The 23,391-nt window shown below is 39.6% G+C and overlaps 3 protein-coding genes across 6 annotated transcripts; 2 read left to right on the plus strand and 1 right to left on the minus strand.

The window, feature by feature from the left end:
* Positions 1-1,371: 1,371 nt before the first annotated feature.
* Positions 1,372-2,510, minus strand: LOC103972554 (GATA transcription factor 4-like). Its single transcript, XM_009386910.2, has 2 exons — positions 2,277-2,510; positions 1,372-1,494 (listed from the first exon to the last, which is right to left on the minus strand). The coding sequence occupies exons 1-2, from the start codon at positions 2,508-2,510 to the stop codon at positions 1,372-1,374; spliced, it is 357 nt and encodes a 118-aa protein (XP_009385185.1).
* A 4,216-nt stretch (positions 2,511-6,726) lies between these two features.
* LOC103972555 (NAC domain-containing protein 71-like) lies at positions 6,727-9,328 on the plus strand. The gene is made up of 5 exons (XM_009386911.3): positions 6,727-7,270; positions 7,842-8,119; positions 8,205-8,501; positions 8,610-8,880; positions 8,967-9,328. The coding sequence occupies exons 1-5, from the start codon at positions 7,114-7,116 to the stop codon at positions 9,074-9,076; spliced, it is 1,113 nt and encodes a 370-aa protein (XP_009385186.2). The 5' UTR covers positions 6,727-7,113; the 3' UTR covers positions 9,077-9,328.
* A 1,266-nt stretch (positions 9,329-10,594) lies between these two features.
* LOC135597458 (protein TORNADO 2-like) lies at positions 10,595-18,234 on the plus strand. Of its 4 annotated transcripts, XM_065090423.1 has the most exons (10): positions 10,597-10,804; positions 12,206-12,310; positions 12,459-12,536; positions 12,713-12,860; positions 12,964-13,034; positions 14,864-14,960; positions 15,039-15,244; positions 15,553-15,938; positions 16,421-16,574; positions 16,655-16,782. In XM_065090423.1, exons 1-8 carry the CDS (start codon positions 10,637-10,639, stop codon positions 15,799-15,801), a joined length of 1,122 nt encoding a protein of 373 aa, XP_064946495.1. In that variant the 5' UTR covers positions 10,597-10,636; the 3' UTR covers positions 15,802-15,938; positions 16,421-16,574; positions 16,655-16,782. The 4 variants fall into 4 exon arrangements, with proteins under 4 accessions (XP_064946497.1, XP_064946495.1, XP_064946494.1 ...); XM_065090422.1 differs by having other exon boundaries at positions 16,421-16,782; XM_065090425.1 differs by lacking the exons at positions 14,864-14,960; positions 15,553-15,938; positions 16,421-16,574; positions 16,655-16,782 and having other exon boundaries at positions 10,595-10,804; positions 15,039-15,211.
* The last annotated feature ends 5,157 nt before the right edge of the window (positions 18,235-23,391 follow it).

Below are 23,391 nucleotides of genomic sequence, written 5' to 3' on the forward strand. Positions count from 1 at the left end.
AGGAAGCTAACGTGATCCTGCAGCACGAATGGTCCACATGAGAGGACGTTAATCGTAGAGTTATTTGACTGATGGTCCATGAAGTGACAGTGTGGTTGTCATGCTGATAGGTGCGATGATGGAGATACGGCATCAATCCCTGCTTCCTTTTGGCTCCTCTGCTGGAGATAATCCAAGTTTGTCTTGGGAGGCGAAAGTTACTGTATCTTCCGTCGCCAATGCAAATCGATCGCATTCGATGGAATTTTCACTCTTTTGGTAGGAGTGTCGGACAGGCAGAATCTTTCTCCACCATTTTCTCAGATAAGAGAAATAAAATAAGAGCTACAATAGAAGAGCTCTTTCCAGCTTCTGACGCATCTTAAATGATGACTTGATCAAGGAGCTTTTGTGCAGTATCTGATCTTTGTACTATTGCATGAGTCTCATCATTTCGGTTTATGAGGATACGTTTTCCGAGAGTAAGCCAATTTTGCTTGAGCACTTGGAACAGTACCATCCACCATCCAAAAGCTCTGCAAGAGGGAATGCACGACCACAATCGAGAGGCGGTCAAATTTACAGCTCAACACGCACAAAAGAAACCACGTCAGCAATCATTTCTCAAATAATAACACACAGTGCTAAGGCATCATTTCAAGGCAGCGGTCGGATGTCACCCCTTTCAAGGAAGGATAAAGCTGTTATCGGAGTTTATTTATAAGGCATTATTGCACTTGAAAAGTATACATGTGATTTAATGGCTTCAACATTTGGGATGGATAATGCGAGAGAAAACACAATGCATGACTTGTGCCTGGAGATGGAGGCCGAGCCGCACCAATTGGCTCACCTGACCGGCCCAAATAGTTCGATCGAGGTTAATTTCCGATGGAGCTTCTTCCTCGTTCGTGTATGTGCCGAGTGAGTCGAGTGTACGGTCAACGCAAAGTGGCTCGCGAGAGATATAGAGGAATTTTGTTGTTGTTGTATGTTAGCATGTATAACAGTGTTTCATGCATGACGCACTGCCATTAATGCAATCACTAATGTTGACATTTACGATCTGCCATTAATCATGCACTAAGGAGGGCAAAAGGGAGTAATATCAGGTAATCAAGTCTGCTTGATTCATGGACGTATCGCTTCTCATTCTCGATTACAGCAGCCACTTCGACCAACCAAATGATCATCTCCAGGGAGAGCGAGGAACTGCAATGACAGTGGATAAACACTCTGCTCCGCTGCCACTCTTCTTTTCTCCGAAGTGGTACACTCTACTGCCACTGAGACACACAAAAAAAAGGGCCATTTATTGCAGCTTCAATGCCTGCTTTATCATGACCTGGAAAGTTTGGAACATTAGGGAAGCTCATGCTGGCTTCTTCTTCATCATCTTGCTCGGTTGCCTTTAGCACTCAACTGCACTACATGATCTGGCGGAGCCAGAGTCAGGTTGGTGTTAATCTTCTTGGCTTCCTTCCGATACCGTATGCCGCAAGCATTGCACAAGCTCTGGTTCACATTCCAAAAGGTTACCCAAGAGATCAGCATGCATGCAGGGTTGAATGATGCTTCTTTTGCAGCACTTCTGGACAAGGATAAAGATTTCGAGCAGAAACGTAGATATGTGAAGTGGACATGCACTTTGTTACTCGTTCAGACTATGAAAGTTATTGCATCATCTTTATACATGCACTTCATTACAACCCCAATCATTCTCCTTCCTACCCAAAAATAGAAGAGACTCGAAAGAAGTACGATAGAAGAAGAAGAAGAAGAAGAAGAAGAAACTATTGCATCATCTTTATGGATCACACTCTTATAGTCAGATACAAAATTACTGAGAAAATAAGGTATACATTATCAGATACAAGATTACTGGGAAAATATTCTGAACACAAGTATTGGATCATTCCTCAGTAATTGAAAAGCTGGAACTTATTCGAACACCAAATATACGATCAGATTATATTTGCTGGTCTACCATATATACGTACTAACAAAAGGAAAAGAGACAAGAAAGAAAAACATATAGTAACAGCAATAAATGTTGATGATTTTCCATGTATTTTAATCGAGTAGCTGTCTTGCACTGCATGCAACGGAGGCTTATTTCTATCACCAAATTTAGCATCGTGCTAATATCTGCCCAAATAAATGGTTGATAATAATCAAAATCCCAAGCAGTAATGCATGATCCCCAATGATATTATAGCCATTAAATCCTCTAATAAAATCCATTTTGTATTGAGATAAATGAGATGATGAGTTGGTACAGAAACTATATAAATCACCTTAGGCCCGTCGGGGCCATTTCGCCACAGTGGAGTTTTGGTCTCTCCACAAGCCGAGCACCTCTTGCCGATGACCATGAGAGGAGGACTGAGGGAGAGACTGACGTCCAAACCGGACATGCCATAGTTCCGCTCCTCCACACGACTCAGGAAGTCCCTCTCCACCAAAGGCTTTGGGGAGGAGGACGACGACGAGGTGGGGGTGGAAGAGAAACCCACCAGGTCGTATGCCATCGCAACCTTCTATACACCCACCCCCCCACTCACACTTGCAACTTCGATGGCGTACGCCTATATAGGGAGAAGAGAGTCGATGGATACGGAGGAAACGAGGTGGCACCGACGGCCTCCACCTTTCATCTGATCGACCTAGCAACTGAGTTGTCCTTCGTGCATGAATGAACGGTGAGGTGTGCTTAATCTCGTGGGAACTTACCTTCCTAATGCCCACCTCACTCAGACTGTAACGCTTCTGAGCCATTGAATGACTCGAGTACAACATGCATTGATCTGCAAAACAACACCAGCTGAACTCCCACTATCATACGTAAATATCCCGTCCTGAATCGGGTGGAGTCAAACGTACGGAGATGATGGAGAATTAAGTTGAAAGGTCAACGTTCCCAGTTACGTCTCGCAACGTGGTATCAGCTTATTTGTCGTCTTTACGTACTCTGCATGCAGACGGCTGTGCTGTGGATCACGTAAATGGGCCATCATGCATGGATATATTTGGGCCTGTTACGTATGAAATAGATCCGACGATGACTTTGATCGAATTAGAAGATCTGATCAATTATTATTATTAACTTAGACTTAAATATCTTAAAATTAAGGTATCTAAATAATTAGAATAATCCCACGTCAGAGTGATCTAAAATAATTTTTTGAACGAAATGAATGTTTTTGGTAGGTAGTATGCAAATGGACGGTCTGAAGAGTCCCATCAAAATAATTCATTTCGCCATAATTATGGAGTGTCTATTTTGACCCCCCCAAAAAAAAACTAATAAGACAAAATCGATTTGACCATTTAGTCTTATCAAAACCATAATTTTGACATGTAAAAACTAAAGGGTCCTATAAGAAAAAATTGTTTCGCCATAATTATCGTTGTCGATCGTTTGTTTGTTTTGACTTAAAAAAAGACTAATGCTACAAAATAGATTTGGCCATATTGGGCTTATCAACACCATAATCTTGACATATAAAAGGGGTTTATTATCCTTCAATGAGCCATATGATTCATGAGATTGGTTATTTTTTTCAATCTATAAATAGGATTGAGATACATACATTGTTTATCTCGTATGCCTCTTTTGACATTTATCTGTGTTCTTGAGTCATCGAAATTGAAAGATGTGACCCAATGAACTGTTTCGTTTGCGGCTGAAGTTGAACTGCATGCTAAACTAAATCGGATCAACAGTTTACGATTTCAAACCAAACTAGAATCAAGGTTGATTAGCAAGGAATGACATGACCAAGATGTGATTGTCATGCGATTCCAAATTGGATGAAACCAGAACGAGCGCTTCTGAAACTATGGTCCAAAAATCTTGTCAAGCAGTGCAGGTTACATCGATATGTGGTTGGTGCTTCGCTGTTTTGGGGTCTCATCAACAAAGCGTTGTCGGAGTGTCACTGCTCCGACATCATTCGCATGAGGAAAGGAATAGCGCAGGCGCGTGTGCACCACTCGAGGCCATTCATCGGAGTGTGGGTGGAGTCGTCTCCTCGATCACCAAAGGCCTTCAGGTCGGATCGTGCGTGGACGATCGGGTCGGGTCTTCTTCTCAGGCTAAGAATTTTAGCCAACGTTGCACTCTTTTTGGTTCTCTGATGAGCGAAGATGAGGTTGTATTCGCAGCTTAAGTTAATATAAGGGGCAACGACGACGAATGAGCAACGTTGGCGTTCCATCTGACCACAGACAAAACCCGCCGAAAGCGTGAACACATTGCTCTCCTCTCCTCTCCTCTCTCTCTCTCTTCGTCTCCATTCTTCTACATTGTCTTTCTATTCCTCCAAACTGTCTTGTCCCCCTCGGCCATAAGCTCAACTTTCCCACGTCCGATACTACCAAGAGCGACAGGCACGAATCCCCCGGCCCCGGTGCTTATTGTTCGTCGTACATGGATCGCGAATTTGCATCGTTCTGTCATTGTTGACGAGCAAATGGCTTGTCCCCGTGGTAGTAAGAGACTAAGTGGCTTCTGCATCACGGTCATTTTCTCATGTTATCCTTTCGTTATCTGCTCCTTGCTGTGCGTTTCTCTTCGTGTTACACGAGGGGTGATGCGTCCCATGGTTGTGTAGTTAGTCGCTGTAGGAAGACGACGACGTCGAAACAGTGGCCATGTAATCACGACATTCCACGTCCGTTTTTGTATGAGACAACCAATCCAGAGCAGCAGCTTCACCAAGTGTTCTGTCCTCTCCAGCACAGCGACAAAGGAGCTCATCAGGCTTGCACGCTCCTTTTCCTTTGACAGCTTCTTGCAGACTCATTCAGGTTTTAGCATCTGATCGATTCATCTGCTGCTAGTAAATGCCGTAGTAAGTTTCTGATGTGACCACATCTATCAAATTTTTAGCATCTGATTAGCTCGTCTCCTGCTAGGAAATGTCATATTGAGTTTCTGATGTGACCACATCTTTCCAAGTTCATTTTGAATGACAAGAACAAAGAAAAAACAACCATTCTGCATTCCTATCTGGCCTCGACAATGACTGAACGATTGGTCAGGATACACATATATTAGGTTGGACATTAATCCAATCTGAGAGCATAAGCTTCTATATCATAGATCAAATTTAATATATATAACTCAACTTTTTTTGATCATCAGTGATATGTGACTATCCTCTCATGATTCTTTTTTTATCACACACACGTAAATATTTTCAACAGTAAAATTCAAAGAAGATTTCTCCTTCTAAAACATATCGGTTTTCATATTCGAACGCCAACCCAATTCGTAGTCAAAGTTAACATGAAAACAATCCACATCGAACTCTGCCACTAATCCTACCTTTCTTTTCTCACGCGAACAGCAACCCAATTCGTAGTCAAAGTTAACATGATTACCAATTTATATTGAACTCAGCTTTGTTTTCTTACGAAGAGTCTGCTCATCAGTGGATTATTTGAACGCAGCCTCATCTTGTTGGATCTCGACATTCAAAAAATGTGCGAGAGTGGAAGTCGACGCTATGTCATGATCACCATGAGCTGCACTCATCACCTAACCACTCAATGAGGAAGTCTTGGCTTGATACAACAAGCTAAGCTTGATCGAGACCACTCCGCTTCGATTGTGGACCTCGTTGCCAACGCTTTCCTCGTGGATTTGCATTAACCAGATAACCAGATAAGTGACCAGCATCAACGATCCATATTCTTTATTCTCTGCTCGTTCCCTCTCGATGTTTGTAGATAAGAGGAGTTTTTCTCCGAGATCCTTATCTCAGAGGCCTCTTGATTTAATTCATGTCGGGAGATCCTTTCTTTTATCTTATTTGGAGATGGACGTAATTTCCAAAGGAATCACCGTGCAAAATTAGGAAGAACTTTGATAACTCGGGTGATGTCAAAAGATAACTCCCAGCAGATGCTTTTGAGCGTGTAAATCCTTTGAGTGTTTGACAAGTAATAGATAAAAATTATATTTTAAATATGTACTGATGTAAGTCTTGTTTGAGAAAATTATATTTCAAAGGTTTATTGAATATTTTATAATAAATTTGCCACATGATATTTTTAATATTTATTAAAAAATGAATATATATTTGTATTTAAATTAATAAAATTAAATAAAAAAAATAAATATAATCTTGTAAAATTTTTGTATGAGTCAAATATATAATAAATAAAAAATATAATTATATAAATATAAAAATAAATCTTTATATTAGTTACCTACTAAATCAATCATAGGATACTTTCGAAATTTAAAAAATTATATTAGCATCATATAAATACTAAGATACTAATGTACAACATTTGAACATTTCTAATATAATATCTAAATAATTTATATATATATATATTTTAAAAAAATATTAAATAAAAAATATATTTTAAATATATATTGAATCCTTAATACATATGTCATCGAATCGTATCTTGGTACAGTTCTGTGGTCGTGTCGAGCGACACGTGGACTATGGAAGCAGGGGGCTTGGATCTATCGAGACGTGAGATCGTTATCTTGAACTGTTCGGGAGAATCATAGTACCGAGACCGATAATGATATGCATGTGATGGTCGTGCACCTTTTTCCGAGCTTGCCATGTTCGATCTCGTCCGTCGTTCTCTTGATGTGGTTGATGGCGGGAGGAAACCGAGGGATTCCTCTCAACCCGGTGATGTGGCCTTCATTTATTGGCAGCTAATGCTTCTGAGTGTGAACCAATGACGGCAGTGGCAGTGTCGCATTCGAGCGCCACTTGTCCGTCTTGAATCGCTTTCGCTTCATGCATACAAACCTGGCCTGCAGCCGTTGTGTCCCCTTCCCTACGCTTCCCTCTATAAATTCCCCACCTCTCTCCCTTCCCTGTCTCTGCCACTTTACCCGACCTCTAATCTCCACCTCCGTTTCCGACCCTCAACGCCTTGCTCCTCCCGGAGTCGGGGACCTCGAGACGGTTGGTCCTTTCTGTGGGCACCGGGCTTACGATCGGGAAGTCTGGGTGTCGTCAGAAAGCAATCTGAATTCTCGAAGGGCTGCATTCTCTGGACTTGCTGCTTTGGAGGAAAGAATCTTGTTTTGGATCTCCCGGATCTTTATCGCGAGCAAAGAGTTGCAATCTTGTTTCGGAATTCCGGAGGAAGATGACTACTTCGTCACTGCTGCCAGGGTTCCGTTTCCGTCCGACGGACGACGAGCTGGTGGGATACTACCTGAAGAGGAAAGTGGACGGGCTGGGTACTGAGCTGGATCTCATTCCGGTGGTCCAGTTGTACAAGTACGACCCGTGGGACTTACCTGGTAAAGCTGCACGTATTGTGTTTGCTAAAATGCAATGCTATTTCCCTATTAGATTAGGAGGAAATTTAGTTGTAGTACACTATACTTGACATACAGATAACAATTTCTAGGCAATTCTTGGTCAATCTTCTAAAGTCTAATCTCACCACTAATCCTTCGAAAGAAGAATATAAGAATTTTGGTTATCCTTTGAACAATGAGGTAAAGAAAAAGATATTGAGTTGATCTCTACCTCAGTTCCATGGCTTTTCATGCATGTGTCTCTTTGTTTGAGATATTTGGTTATGTGCCTGTATTTATATGCATTGATAACCAGAAGCCCCATTAAATTTTGTGTGATGTTTGATTGCTAGTTGATCGTAAATGGTTGAGATTTACGATTTTATTGTTCTTATTGTTTTGTTTGCTGGCTAGTGCTTAGTAGTCTAGGAATTGTCTTTGTGTAGCATCTACCCCTCTAAGCCAAGAGCAATCTCAATGTTGATGTATCATACTAATGTATATGTTGCGAAATATCCTGAAATTTCAAGAAGGAGAAACATCTCACACATTTAAATGTTAGTAAATGCAGACAAGTCATTTCTTCCGAAGAGAGATATGGAGTGGTTCTTCTTCTGCCCACGAGACCGTAAATACCCAAATGGTTTACGCACAAATAGAGCTACAGCATCAGGTTATTGGAAAGCCACCGGTAAAGACCGAAAGAATGCCTGTGAGCCTTCTGTGTTTGCCTTGAGAAAAACACTCGTGTTCTACCGTGGAAGGGCCCCCGGAGGTGAAAGGATGGATTGGGTGATGCATGAGTATCGCCTTTGCGAAAATCTACATGAAGGATCTTCTAATTTTGTGGTAGGTACAACAACAACATGTCTTTGAGTTTACAAAGTTTATTCTTTTCTATAGATGCTTTACTTGTTCATCTTCATGTTCTTAGGGAGGTTTTGCGTTGTGCCGAGTGATCAAAAGAAATGTTCATGGGATGAAAACTGGTGATCTGCATGGAGAATCCAAAGCTAAAAGATGTCCCTCTTCTTCTGATGCATTTAAGTTTGACCCTAAAGGATATTCTGGAAAGGTCCTCAATAGTTTGGAAGAGAATTCATCACGCGTCACAAAAGTGTCTCACAGAAGCACAGATTCGACTCCTATAGCTTCTCCAGATGCTGATAGAGAGATCGACTCTGAGATGAGAGGCTTCTGGGAATCACAAGTAGTCTCCGATGCTTCAAAGGTATCAACATGCGTAAACAAGTGGTGTTCTTTATAATCGAAAGTCAACAAAATTATATGACATTAGCAACAAAAGTTTGTCATTAAGAATCTTTAGCTATAATTTCAGACTTCTTTGGTGGACCGAGGCATCTCTAGCTCGATGATTACCATTGGAAATACCGCTGAAAGAGAAGCATCCCCACCAAGTAATCTCTCTCCCTTCAGTGTCAACCTCATCGAGGAAGAGTTTGGGGTAGTGGGTGGATTTCCTGGGAGTGGAAGTTTGCTTGCTTTTCCAAGCCCTGCATATTGCATGGGACTTTACGGCAATGCAAGAGACATCACATATCAGAGCCTTGAATTGGATGCACCAAGAGATCCAAGTGCATCACATAGTGGTAATACTACCTTTCTGATTAATGAATGCATAAGTTATATCAATCGAATAACCTGTTTACTAAATCCATTTTGCCTTTGATTTCAGGCACTGAGACTTGGAACACGACAGCGCCTGCATCAGTCTGTAGACAAGCAGGTGAAGGAGAGGATGAAAGCTTGTGGTTGCATGAAGACAACTTGGTGGTAGTGATTTAAGGAAGTTCACATTAGATTGTGGATACTGCAGGTGACAGTTGATTATATAAGGGTAATTTGTGCATCCTTTCTCGATATGTTTAGAATAAAGAAGGACGTCAAAGACACCCCTCTCTATTGTCTGCGTCCGGAGGTATACACATCTCCCTTCGTCAAGAAATGTAACTAAAAAGGCTTCCTATCTCACCACTTCTATTCTAAGAAGCAAAATAAATCGACCATGTAATGATACCTGGTCTCTCTATCATAGGAAGCCCCTTCTGTTGTGCTTGGAAGTGAGACATTTTTGGTAAGTTAGGGGTTTAACTTGCATGGATTAGTGATCCTTATCATATTCTCACAAACAAAATTAATAGTTTGGCCCGAATCTAATATAGTCAAAATTAAATCTTAGCAAAATACATGTGAGGGATAGCACAGTGGTCACTTGACGGATTAATTGACCTATCAATTTTATTTGATTCGAACTATTGATCAAAATACTTAAACTAAAATTAATAATAATATACTTATCATATCTTTATAAGTCAATCTTAGTCTTACTCATTTAATGTGTTATAAGATTAATGGAGGTATTATAATATTTTCTATTCAAAAGTTTAACGTTCACGTTAAGACTTAGTATAGTCTAAATCAAATCCTTGTATGATGCATGTGAGGTGGAGGTGACTCCACATCGTGACAAGTCCTTTGGTTCTATCCACAAGTAATTTTTTCTACTTAAGCTCACTTACCAAACACAAATATTATGTTGGCTCTCATATTAAATATCATGATCCAAGCTTGATGAGCTAATTAATATATTAATTTTAGTTTAAATATTTTTGATTAATAATTAGTCATCGTATCAAACAAATATGTTCATCGTTATTCAACAAATTTATACCAAAAAAATTAAAAAAAAATAAAATTCCAACATTACCATAGGAATAATTTCATAAAAAAATTAATTTATTTAATGAAGCAATCAAGTATATATTGTTTGAGAGCTACATAAATAAACTTTTGACCCTTATCAAATTGTAAGAAAAAGATTAAAAAACAATCACAATAACAAAAACAAATCATAATATCGTGACTATCTAAAATCGCCTTTGATTTTTTTGTTGCCATCACGACTACATAATATAAAAGAATTTGACAAAAGAAAAAAGGCATGAAGTGGATTAAGGAGTTCGTAATTAAGCACAAGTATGGCGATGATGGATGGACACGGTGTGTTCTCCTTGGACACTGATATAGAAGTTTAAGCAGTCCAATACATTGCAAGCAGCAGCTAAATTTTATTATCTCAAATTAGTCTTCCCAAATCATACCAATTCCGTGTTCAATTAGACCTGCAAACCCATATAAATTTATCTGAAATGGATTCATGGTATAAGAACCGTCATTGTAAGTTATCATATATATTATGACAATATATAAACGAGATTCACTTAATGTATTCTCCTTTGCCTCCATCTCTCTTTTCTCTAATTTTAATTTTTTTTATATCTATTCTTTTAAGCAAAATTATAAAAATCAAAGGGGTGTGTGTGTGTGTGTCGTCTTTTCCGTGGCATGGCGACGCTTGCATCCTTCTCGAGTCGGTTGGGCGCCGTCGTCCGCGAGCTGGCCTCAAAGAAGGGGCCTGGCGGATGGTACGGCCGTCACATGGCCGCGGCGGAGCGCGCAATCCTTGAACGGATCCCCCTCGTCGACCTCGTTGTCGAGGTCCGCGACGCCAGGGTTTGCTCCTTTCTTCCCTTCTCTCTTCTGCCCAGACAAAGCTCCTTTGTCTTTGTTGTTGTGTAGTACTTGAGATTGGTTGTGTGATCTGTACTTAGTTGCCGCCCGGTAAATGTTCGATGAAATTTCTGATCGATCCTTTCCGCCGGTCATTGAATTCCTTTGTTGTCCTTGTTCTCCAAGCTTTCAGGTGAAGGATCATATCGTTTAGCCGAAGACTAAGCACTCGTTGCCGTGAGGTTAGATCTTGCACCAAAATGCTGATGCTATAAAAGGTTCGTATACAGTTAGGGTTTTGAGATGAGGAGTTTGTTGTACAAAGAAATTGTTAGGATTAAATTCGACATTGGAAAGGGAACCCTAGCGTCGAGAGTTCATTGTACAAGGAGAAACTCATGATTGCACTCTCCTTTGTTTCTTTGCCAAACACTTCTAGGACATGAATACAACAACCAATTTTCTCTCGCTATGGGTCCCTAGATCAGATTCTTGACCACTGTGGGTGCCGCCATCAATAAATACCAATTCTCAATACTGAACTCTCTGCTTCCCTTCGGTGGCAAATGGTTATTATTTTTTTGAGGTGGAAGTTGGCTTAAAGCAAGGGCACGACAGATAATCCAGCACTCACATGGCTGCTGTTGACTGGAAACCCCTCATTGATGGTTTGGACAATCTCCAGTTATTTTGATGGTTTGGACAATCTCCAGTTATTTTGTTGGTTTGGACAATCTCCATTTGGTTGATGGTTTGGACAATCTCCAGGACCCAAATAGCACTAGAAATTGTAACTCACTCTTCTTGATGGTTTGAACAATCTCCGTTTAGTTGTCACCAACCAACTTTTTGGTGAAACTGCTGATGCGTGCTGCTTGTCATTGAGTACCTTTTAAAAAATCTATTAGTACATGCTGGTTGGTATTGCAAGTTTCAATCTAAAATTCAGTTATTTTAACACAAGATCCATGCAGAGATCAGATTTGGACAGGAAAATGCTGCAGAAATAAAGGGATTCTAGATGAAGTTAGAAACGGGAACTAGTGTTTGACATTGGATGCTGAAGGGGATAAACCGTGTTTTTCCTGCTATTTTCATGTCTTTTCAAAAATGTTGAATGTGGCTAGCAGTTTTCTATTGCTCTTTGGATGTATTGATACAATCCCTAGAATTTGTTAAATTTAGTATTGAGAATAAGAAGATTGGTGGTGCATTAAGGAGATAATGCGGAGAAGAGGTGCAATATCATTTATGATTCATGAAGATTTTTTTAATATAAAATATTAAAACAATGAAATGGAAGATGTTATTGACACACAAAATTGTCAATGAAAGGAAATATGCACTTCAAATTTGAGTGGTTCATGGAACTGTAGTTTAACGTATTTGCTTGACCTTCTGTAGATACCATCAACATCTGCTTTCAAGTGTCTGAGAAAGGCATGTTGCTCCCATAAACAAGTCATTGTGCTGAACAAGGTGGACTTGGCTGATAACTTCCTAACAGAGGTAGGTCCTTTACTTTAGCTATTAACACCGTCTTATTTAGGATATAAGAAGTGGGGTTTGTTATTGATTGTTGCAACAATTCTCCATCAGATCATGATGACTTTACCTAGAAGACTTTTTCCCTGACATATGATCATCTTGTTTGCAGAGATGGTTGAAACACTTCAAGAACCAGAACTATATTACTTACGGACTCAATGCCCACAATAAGGATAGTATCAAGGAGGTAATATGATGTTTGCTGCATCCATTTAATGATTACATTGTGTAAAGAGTATGGTCAATGATGTATAAAATATATAATATTACTCTGTACTCAATGTAGGAATCCTTTTGTCTCATGAGCCTAGGATAGGAAAAACTGTGTTCGAGAGAACTGATTGATATGTTTTTCTTGGTCAGCTACTAAGAATTCTACGAGCTAGGGTAAAAGAACTAAAGGTTGGCGAGAGTAATTACACTGCAACTATACTGCTGACTGGAATTCCAAATGTTGGCAAATCAGCCATAGCCAATAGTATGCATCAAATTGGAAGGATTGGTGCAGCAGGTACACCTTGGACCTTTTATTTATTAAGGAAATGATCAAGAGTCCAATTAAGTTTCTTGATTAAATTTTAATGAGTATCTCATTATGCAACAATGATTTGAAGAGAAGGGAAAATTGAAGCATGCAGTAGTCAACCCACATCCTGGGGAAACTAAAGATATTAGCAGCTATAAGGTATGTGGCTTCCATTGGTACACTATGTCTTGTATGTTGCCACCTATCTTGTTTATAACGAAGGAGTTCTTTGTCTTTTATCTTATCCATGCTGGCAAGCAGCTGATATGATGTCGAATATTAGCATGGCAGGGTGTGCCACCTTGTTGACATTGTTGTTCTAGGAATAAAAAACTTGAACCTATTGGGAGAGAGGGAAAAGAAAGTCCCACATACCTGTTTATGTGGTGCCAGATTAGACTAGAGAGCTCCTGCTGGATGAGAAGAGAGACGTGGAGCAGACACAAGCATCAGACATGACAAAGAAGAGCAGTGAGGAAGGCAAAGTGAAGAAGAATTCCAGATTGAGAGCCACACACACACACACAGATATATACGTGTATGTATATATATATATATATATGTATGCATATATATATATATATATATATATATATATATGTATGCATATATATGTATGCATATATATATATATGTATGCATATATATATATATGTATGCATATATATATATATATATGTATGCATATATATATATATATATATATATATATCCTAAATTATCTGTACATACATAATATTATCCCCCCTGCATAATCTATAACACAATTTGTCATTGACTAGCTTTACTAGGCACTATGCCAGGTACTCATTGGTAAGGCATTCATGGTTGTGAACATCATGTAGGTCACTGATCTGCACATATTGGCAAGAGGCCCAGGACACATTGGTTTAGCATTCCATAATCTTAATTCATGTGTATTTGAGCAATAATGTTTTTGTGGAACTTACTAAAATAGAACACCTGCCAATGGTTTTATTGTCAGGGCATAAGCGCTAATTTAAACTGAGTTTCGTGATCATATTGAACTGTTTTGGTGGTTGGTTAGTAACTAGAAGTTCTTTGAAACTCTGATCCCACTGATCCAATTTAGGTACTTTCCTGACTGATTGTGTTTACTGATAAAGCTGTGGCATCATCAGGAATAAGGGCGGTTGGTTCTTGTTTACATTGCTTCCTATATACTGTGGTTGGTGACGGTTAAATGAAAGTAGCCTTAGCCCTGCACTCCAGGTGACTAATTGGCTTTGGGAAAAGAAACTAATGGACTTTTTTGTATACTATAACATAAGGCAATATTCCATTAGGATTCATGTAAGAGGAAGAAAGATTAGTCCAGGTTAAGAGTAGCAAAGAGGAGATAAGTAGTACAAGTTTTCAAAGGAAAGGGAGGAGTCAAAATATTCATTTGACAGAGAAGGTTCATACGAAACATTTTGGTTGACAGAGACACATGTCTATTTCATGTATTAGTGTTATACAATATGAATATTTTGTAAATGTAATTGGTCTTTTGATTTGGAACTGAGTGGTTTATACTTTACGTGGTTTGCACATCTTTTTACCTGTAAATAAGAATCATCTTCATTCAAGTTGCAAATTTTTTTAATCTCTTTATCATTCTGTCAGTTTGGACCATTCCTATTTTGTTCTTTCTTTGGCCATGTAATTTTGAAGTAACTTACAGCATAATATGTGATAGTTTCATGAAAAGTACCATATAGTCTACCAGCAAACATGTTCATGTATTAGAGATTGCTTAACTGTTCCTGCATAGGCTTCAGATTGAAGCTATACTATGCCCTAAAATATGAAACAAACTTATTTCTATATGGCTCAGCAGTTCTTAGCGATAGTGAATTCATAATTGGTAGGATACAACTGAAATGAGGATAACAGTAATGTACACCCTAGTCTACTCTTCTTTTATAGACCTCATACCTTTTTTTATTTGCATTTTCCACATTCTGAAGCATGGTACTTGTCAGATTGCGAGTCATCCCAACTTATATGTATTGGATTCACCTGGTATTCTTCGACTTAAAATTGCTCACAATGATATGGGTGCCAAACTAGCCTTGACAGGTCTGGAGCTGCCTAAACTTTTGTGTTGCTCTCTATTTTTTGCTCAGCTGAAGCATTCCTTTTCCTTCTTTACCGCAGGAGCTATGGAGGACTTCTTAATAGGTGAGTATGATCTTGCTCGATATTTTCTAGCTATTCTCAACTTATCAGAGGAATACAAACGATGGGAGAAGCTAAAAGATACTCTAGATGACACATTATCCTCGGTTAGCTTGGAGAAACATGTGGTGGGCCGTGAAACCGTTCAGAGGAAATCGAGGCAATATCCTTCAGATCATACACAGGTTAGCAGTTGAAAATTTTATTCATATATGATGTCTAGAATGATTACAGAAGCATAGATTCTGGTTCACCAAACTCCTCAACAGTATCTCATGTTACTTCTTATAATTGAGAATATATTTTACTTACTGCTGAAAGTGGATGGAACGATTTAATAATGAGAGGGTTTTTTAAATCTCAAAGAGTATGTTTGATGCAGAATAATTAATCAGTTAACTAGTTTATGTGGGTCAATTAAATGTTATCTAGTATCAATCTTTATCGTAATGTTATTCCGACATGCAGATATGATGGTTGAAATTCTGTGCAGGACTTTATTGTCAAAGATGTTCGTCAAACCCTATTCAAGACTATTTCTTCATTTGAGGGACATTTGGAAGAGGAAAATAACATGGAGAAAATTATTGAATCTCAGTTTATAGCGCTGCAAGAGGCTCTTAAAGTTTCTTCGGAGTCAAGTGAGGACAGATATAAAGCAGTTGCTGTAAAGTTGTTGAACCTGTATCGAACTGGAAGGCTTGGCCGTTATACTTTGGATCTTGTTTCGAGTGAAGTTTGACAACTTACCATTTGATAAAATCTTACTTTCATGAGAGGTATCGCGTCGCGTCAGATTGCAAGATAACTGGCTTGGGGTGAGAGACACCAGCTTGTTTGTGAGGGCTTGTCCTCCACTGAAATCAGCCAAACTAAAATGTGAGTCATCCTTTACCTTTCAGTAATTGCTTTAATTGTCCTATTACTTGATCTTTATCTTTATACCAATTGTTTAATTCAATAGAATAGAATAATATGTACTGTTTTATAATGTTATAGAAGAAGAAAATAGCTCTGTTTGTCTCTGACACTCTCATGGACCATCCGATGTTTTCCTTCCACCAAGTTTCTACATTGTCCTTCATTGCATGTAACATTAGAGCTTATAGCATATCTATACTGGACTACTATTCCCTTCCTCCTCCAGTCTTTCTTTCTCTCTCCTTCTAAATTCGACCTCCGCAATGACGAGCTCAGCCTATCTACCATCACTAGCAAAGAAGCAAAGTTAGAAAATGCCATCTTGCTCGATGGTGGCCGAGAGGTCTCCCTCGAAGCTGCTTCTTTCATTCTCTGCTATTCCTTTAGATTTCATTATCAACCATAGGAAACCTTAACTATGATGTACTTTTTTCTGCCAGGTCTCTTGTTCACACAGCATAGTTATGGTGATTCGATAGCATATCCGGAGAGCTGTCTTGTGCTCCTTCCATCTCACTTGTACGGCACCAATGCCGCATGGGATATCAAAGATCGAGATTTAAATTGATCGTGGAATCTCAAGAATAGAATCCGGTGAGCAAAGAGTCGTCCCTTTCCAGCTAGTCTTTCTTGTCATTGTTTCTTTCTGAGCTAAAAATTTTCGTCGTCTCAAGGATTGTATGGATCTGAAACATAATGACGATGGTTCCCAACACGTGTAGCCGATCCAAACTATGAACGCCAATGGTAACTGCTGTAGTATCCGACTTTTATCATTAATTAGATAGGGGTTTAAGTATCATATGTTAATAGACTCGAGCATTACCTTTTGGTATTTCGTCAATTATATATGCCTTTGGAAATATCACACAGAAGAATATATGCGAGGACAAGTCAGGAATATATACGCCTCATCATCAAAGGCAAAGGTTCTCTCTTTACTTCGTTGTCACCCACGCCAGGGGGAGGAATGAAACAGTTCAGCTGAGAACAAAGAAAAGAAGCGCCCGCACGCTATCCTTCCATCTCCTCCATCGCTAAAGAACCAGCAGCAGCAGCACACCGAGCCTAGCCGACAGCCACAATGGCTCTCGATGACACCATCATCGCCGGCATCAACTTTCTGGCCGTGCTTCTCTCTGTACCTGTCATCGGCATCGGCATCTGGCTCGCCATGCAGACCGATAACTCCTGCGTGCAGCTCCTCCAATGGCCAGTCATCGTCGTCGGCATCGTCATCCTCCTCGTGGCTCTTGCGGGCTTCGTCGGTGCCTTTTGGCGCATGCCGAGGCTTCTGCTCTTCTACCTCGTGGCCATGCTCGTCGTCATACTCCTGCTGGCGAGCCTCGTCATCTTCATCTACGCGGTCACCGTCAATGGCTCCGGCCACCCGGCTCCAAACCGAGCCTACCTGGAGTACCGCCTGGAGGACTACTCGGGGTGGCTCCGGCGGAGGGTGGAGGGATCATACAAGTGGAACCGCATCAAGAAATGTCTGAGCTCCACAACTGTGTGCGCGGAGTTGAATCAGACGTACAGATTGGCTGAGGATTTCTTCGGTGCAAGGATGAGTCCCTTGCAGGTGAGTGTGTCACATCGGTGCATCTTCTACTTCCACTGCCTCATCTATCGATCCATGTCGCCTTCAATGTTCATCGCTGCTGCAGTCAGGATGCTGCAAGCCACCGACGGCATGCGGGTACACGTTCGTGAATCCGACGTACTGGATCAGCCCCATCAGCACCACATCGGACGTGGATTGCACGCTGTGGAGCAACGACCAGATGGTGCTTTGCTACTCGTGCACGTCCTGCAAAGCCGGCTTGCTGGCCAACCTTAGACGAGAGTGGAGGACAGCGGACGTGGTGCTGGTGGTGACCCTTGTGGCCCTCATCTTCGTCTACGTCATGGGTTTCTGCGCTTTCCGGAACGCCAAGACGGATCAGCTCTTCCGGCGATACAAGCAAGGTCACAACTGAACAGCCAAGGCTTTTAGGTCCGCGACAGGTTTTGCGCCGTGGTGCTATTACAGCGAGGTGGTGAGGTGGTCGGTGGATATTCCTGGAGTTGCTGGAAGGCAATTTCTCGTCCTTTGATCATTGCTCGTAGCACAACTAATATAATGCTTTTGTAATCTCATGTCTAAGATTTAGCTTTTCCTTTGGCTATTGGATCAAAAAGTATTATTAGAAAAAAATATTATTGATATTTTAGTTAGTCCAATAATATTATTAAAAAATCTGGTTACATAGAATTATTCGAGGTGTCTTGTAGGTAGGAACTTTGAGCACCTTGGGTGCCATATGTACAAAGACCAAGGTTAGGAAAGGTTTTTTTATTTTATCCTTTTGACGCTAAGTTAGTAGCTCATAAGTGTAGAGGAGAATAGTTAAAAGAAGTCTACTTTTTTTATATTAAAGGTGAGTTTTTTTATTTGATGATAGGAAATATAAGAACAACTAATCATCATTCGCTACGTAAGTATTATATTCGAACTGATGTCCTCTTATCCATAAGGGACAAGGTCCAAAAAGTGGCTCAAGTCAATTTTCGAGCTATCTAGTTATTGAGATACCTCCCAAGAAGATCAAAAGGTAGTTTGGATCGATTATGAATTAGCTCTCTTGCGGATAATTCAAGTTAGTCATCAACGTATTCCAAGAAGATCAAGGGGCAATTTGAACTAGTTACAAATTGCCCCCTCCATGAGATTTGCACGATATGTTTTTCTTCTTTTGGAGGTTAATATATTACCGACTAGAACATTAGAGGAATTGGCTCGAGAGGACCTCCCACCTTAGTCTTTGTGCAGGAATAAGGTTAGAAAGACGCTGCATCACTCTAGATGACTTCTCATATATAGATCAAGGCTATGTCGTGCTGATACAAATATCAATGATAAATTTTCCTAATAGCTTACAATTATCTTTCTCATCATAAATGGCAAGAATGAAGCTTGCGATCATAAATGGCAAGAAGGAAACTTATGATTGTCTTTCTCATCATAAATGGTAAAAAGGAAGCTTTGCCTTCTTTTCCTCTTAGGGTGATTACGTGGCAATAACATACCAGATGATTAGTCAAAAATGTTTCCTGTATCGTTTGTCTTCCTTCCGAAGATATATTTTGGGGCTCTTTTGAGATAAGCTCGAAGCACAACATTTGGTTCATATGACATGTGAGTGTTTGGGATTCATCGGTCAAGTTATCCTGATACATTTTGCCTTATCCCTTTGTCATTGCAATTTTATTTTGCTTTGATTAGATTTTTTTTGACATATGTTTCAGGTGCATTTGGCCTTGTACCTTTGCTATGTCAGATTTCTCGTCACACAGAGTTGAGTTTTCTCGAGTCACGCATCTTGGATGCATTTGCCTCTATCATGGAGAATTTTTATTTATGCGGGATGAGTTTTCTTAACTCATGCATCTCGGATGTATTTGACATCGTGCCTCCACCATAGTGGATTTATCATCACACGAGTCAGGGTTTTCTGACTCATATGTTTCAACGCATTTGACTTTGTGCCTCTATAGTGGTGGATTTCTCTTTATGTGGGTCGAGTTTTCTCGACTCAAATATCTCGAGTACATTTAGTCTTATGATGTGCGATTAGTGCAAATTCTCCGGGAGAGTATATTTTCTCTCTTCGAATTGAGAGAGAAAAATTCTTCGGGAGAATCCGATTAGTGCAAGACTCGAGTAGATTTCGTATGAGCATGATAGTACCATGCTCGATATACGATCTCTAGGATATTAGATGGATGAAGAACTATAGATATATAGTAACTAAAGACATATAGGTCTAATGGATTGGATCCCCCTATATCGTCTAAGGACCATGGTGTAGCGACCTAATATGTTTGTAATCGATGAGTCAAGTGAATTATTATAAAAATAATAATTCACTGAATAAGAAGAAGTTCTGATAGGTACGACTCACAACCAACTCAGTATTGTGTTTAGAGTGTCACACGAGTATGGTAAGTATTGTAACAAGTAAAAGTTTGGATATGAGATATATGTCGACCACTTATCATATTAGATATCTAATAAGCCTCTAAATCATTGAATTCTATAGATAAGATCTAATAAGAGTTAATAAGAGATTATTGGGTAGAGATCCACTAACCTAATATGGTAGAATATATTAGAGTTAAGTGCTAGGAACCTCTATACATATGAAGGACCAAAAGGTGGTATAAACTAGTCTCCTCTTGGCCGCCCCTCCTATTCTCCTCTCTCCTTTCCCCCTTAGCCGATAGCCATAGTTTGGAGCATGTGAACAATAAGAAGGGTCGATCCTTTCTTACTCATAATGCAGCCATGTGGTGCGCATGGAAAGGTAAATCATACTACGATTTGAGAAGCGTCATCACCCCATTTGTCATGTGGATCATCGTTAGAGAGGAGGATATTAAACCTCATTCATCCTCTCCTATGGATCTGAGATTGTTCAGGGATATACGATCTCCCTAAGTAACTCACTTGATATGAATAGTTCTCGGTTTTATGATTTTTTGCATACTAATCTTTATACGAAAATATGATATTGGACTTTTAGAAACCTGTTTTGTTTTCTATTTTCTGCTATGTATGTGATACTACCTAAGGTTTTCCAACACTTCGAGTATAGTAATGACCTCTTCGACTTTGACCACTATTCACGAGCCATCGTTTAAGGTGCCGAGCCCAACTCAATCTGACCACCATACTAGCATTGCTAAACCAAAAAGGAAGCAAAAGATCATCATGAGGAAGGTGCCTTGTCCTCTAAGGAGTGTGAAACTTGAGGAGGCAGTTCCCAATATAGAGTCTCCCACCTTCGTAGCATCGAGCCTTTTGAGGGTCATGAAAGTACTCGAACCTCTTTGGGAAAAGGAGAAGATAGATAGAGATAAGTGTTCAATTTATATATGGGTAAGCCCCTACCCTTTGCAGTTATTCAAATAATCGACCTACTAAACTAGGTCCCAAGAGTACCATAGATGGGAGGGTTTACATGAGGAGCAAAAGGTGTGGAGTGATGGTGTGGCCTTAGAGCAATACTATTGTGGATTCTTGTATCCGATGGTGGTGAAGTAGATTTATCATTCCCCTTTAGAGTTTCTGATCAACACTTGCTTCCGCAATAAAATGTTGGTAAGTTAAGTCATGACTAACTCCTTCGGATTCACTTCACTCATCTATTTGTTTGTGAACTGTAGCACCGCCATGATGTAATAACCCATATCAACTGTATACTTAATGCCACTTCTGTTATTCATTAGTAGGCTCTTGCAATTGACAATCTTCAAAAAGAGGCCGAGGGGTTGAAGAAAGATGGAGCTCTTGCTGCTGTTGTCGAGGCAAAGGCTCGGGGGGGTGAGTTGGTATAAGAACTTGAGGAAGCTGAGCTGCACCATGCCAATCTTGCTAAGCAACTAAAGAAAGTCGAGAGCAATAACCAAACTATAGAGGATGATTTGCTACAACTTACTCGGGAGTTGAATTAGATAAAGACTCACAACTATGAGCTAGCTTGAGAACTGAAAGATGCATCGGAGGCGGAGAAGTGTATGATACCAAAATATTGGGAGGAAACAATCATCAATTACAAAGCAGCTACCTAGTTTAAAAAGGGTTTAGGGAGGATATGGATCATCTCATACCATTTTAGGTATAAAATCACCTTGGCCCATTTTAAGGTGAGGTATCCTAAGCTGGAGTTTAACAAGGACATATTTACTAATTGCCCTAAGGATCAAAATGTCTCGATGGTGACCAAGGTGCTCTTTAATGATGGTCTCGACACATTGTCTTATCCAATCACTTAAGTTATCATCTTTTATTGGGTTGGTCCTTTGTTTTAGAGCCCTCGGTTAGTGTTCCCAATTTGTTCATTCGGTCTTATGTTGGACGTGTGTGCCCCATTAGTCTTTTATTTTAATAGGCTGGGGTCTCATTAGAAATGTAGAGGCCCAATTAAATTGATATAATTTTTCTTAAGCAATAAAATTTCTTTTTCTTAATTTACAATGATTGTATCTTGAAGATACACTCTATCACTAATGTCTTGGGCTTTATAGATCGATGCCTATTCTTTAGGATAAAATTATCCCTGACCTAATCTCGAAAGCAGCCTTAAGGATAAATTTTTTTTAAGTTCGTAATATGTCACATTCTTAGTAGCGTTGCACCTTCTTTTTTGCCAAGATGATACATTCCATTTCAGAGAACCTTGGTTATTTGATATGACCCTTTCAAGTTTGGCATCAGATTTCCCCAAGAGCTGATCGGGTTGCTGGCCTCAATTTTTCAAAGCACCAAGTTCCTTAATCTAACTCCTCGAGAGAAAATATTTTAGTTATATAATTTGGTTACTGCCTTTTTATATTTCAATACTTTTAGATGTGCTTATGCTCAGGATTCATTGATTAGGTCAAACCCAAAGGTAAAGTTTTTCTTCAAAAGTTTTCTTATTAAAGCTTTTGATCTAAAGTGTTGGAAAGACTATCTTAAGTGACAAGATAATCTTAGAACTAAAGGCTAAGGTGAATGATAATTCTCCAAAAATGATTTTAGGTGTTGTCTGGGAGGCTCACTGTAGGGAAATCTGAGAGCGACATCACATACGCAGCGGAAGAACATTTAAAAACAAAATCTATAATTTCTCAAATATGTGTTCATCGTCATGCGAAGATTAGTATGTAAAAACCTCAAAACTTAAAACTACATATATGAAAGATTGTGTTAATTAGGAAGATCGTATATCCTTAAATCCCTGCAGATCTCTAGGAGAGGGTGAAGGAGGTCAAGTGTCCTCTTCTCTAGTGGTGATCCACACAGTAGGGCTACGACGATGCTCTTCAAAACTCTAAGCCTACTATTTGAGGATGAGAAGGGGAGGAGAATAGGAGAAGTAACTCAAAAAGTTGTAGCTTATGAACCATTGGTTCCCTCCTATTTATAGAAGTTCCCTGTCAACTTAACCCTAATGGATCCTGCCCTATTGGGTATTGGATCTTTATACAACTACCCAAGCCTCTTAGATTAGTATCAAATAATCTCTTATTGGCTCTTATTAGATTTCATCCATATGATTCAATAATTCATGGTTTATTGGATATCCAATAAGATAGGGGCTCCGGTGAAAATCTAATATCTGAACCTCTACTCATCGCAACACCTACCATATGTGTGTGATCCTTTAGGCCAATATCGAGCTGGTCATAAGTCATACCTGTTAGAACTCCTTTTTAACTTAGTGAATTATTATCTCCATAATAATTTACTCGACTCATCGATTGTAGATGTACTAGGCCACTATACCACAATTCTCATACGATACAAGGTAATTCAATCCATTGGACCTGTCTATCCTCAGTTACCGTATACCTATAGTCCATAATCCATCTAATATCTTAAAAA

The sequence above is a fragment of the Musa acuminata genome, chromosome BXJ1-11, assembly GCF_036884655.1.
Source record: "Musa acuminata AAA Group cultivar baxijiao chromosome BXJ1-11, Cavendish_Baxijiao_AAA, whole genome shotgun sequence".
Taxonomy (NCBI): Eukaryota; Viridiplantae; Streptophyta; class Magnoliopsida; order Zingiberales; family Musaceae; genus Musa; species Musa acuminata.

Excerpts from the sequence above, each read along its gene's own strand:
- LOC103972554 (XM_009386910.2), bottom strand. The coding sequence starts at position 2,510 with ATGGCATACGACCTGGTGGGTTTCTCTTCCACCCCCACCTCGTCGTCG. Across the intron at positions 1,495-2,276 it reads ATGGCCCCGACGGGCCTAAG|AGCTTGTGCAATGCTTGCGG; the intron begins GTGATTTATATA and ends AATGTGAACCAG.
- LOC103972555 (XM_009386911.3), top strand. The coding sequence starts at position 7,114 with ATGACTACTTCGTCACTGCTGCCAGGGTTCCGTTTCCGTCCGACGGAC. Across the intron at positions 8,120-8,204 it reads AAGGATCTTCTAATTTTGTG|GGAGGTTTTGCGTTGTGCCG; the intron begins GTAGGTACAACA and ends TCATGTTCTTAG. Across the intron at positions 8,502-8,609 it reads TAGTCTCCGATGCTTCAAAG|ACTTCTTTGGTGGACCGAGG; the intron begins GTATCAACATGC and ends CTATAATTTCAG.
- LOC135597458 (XM_065090422.1), top strand. The coding sequence starts at position 10,637 with ATGGCGACGCTTGCATCCTTCTCGAGTCGGTTGGGCGCCGTCGTCCGC. Across the intron at positions 13,035-14,863 it reads AAGATATTAGCAGCTATAAG|ATTGCGAGTCATCCCAACTT; the intron begins GTATGTGGCTTC and ends GGTACTTGTCAG. Across the intron at positions 14,961-15,038 it reads TGCCAAACTAGCCTTGACAG|GAGCTATGGAGGACTTCTTA; the intron begins GTCTGGAGCTGC and ends TCTTTACCGCAG.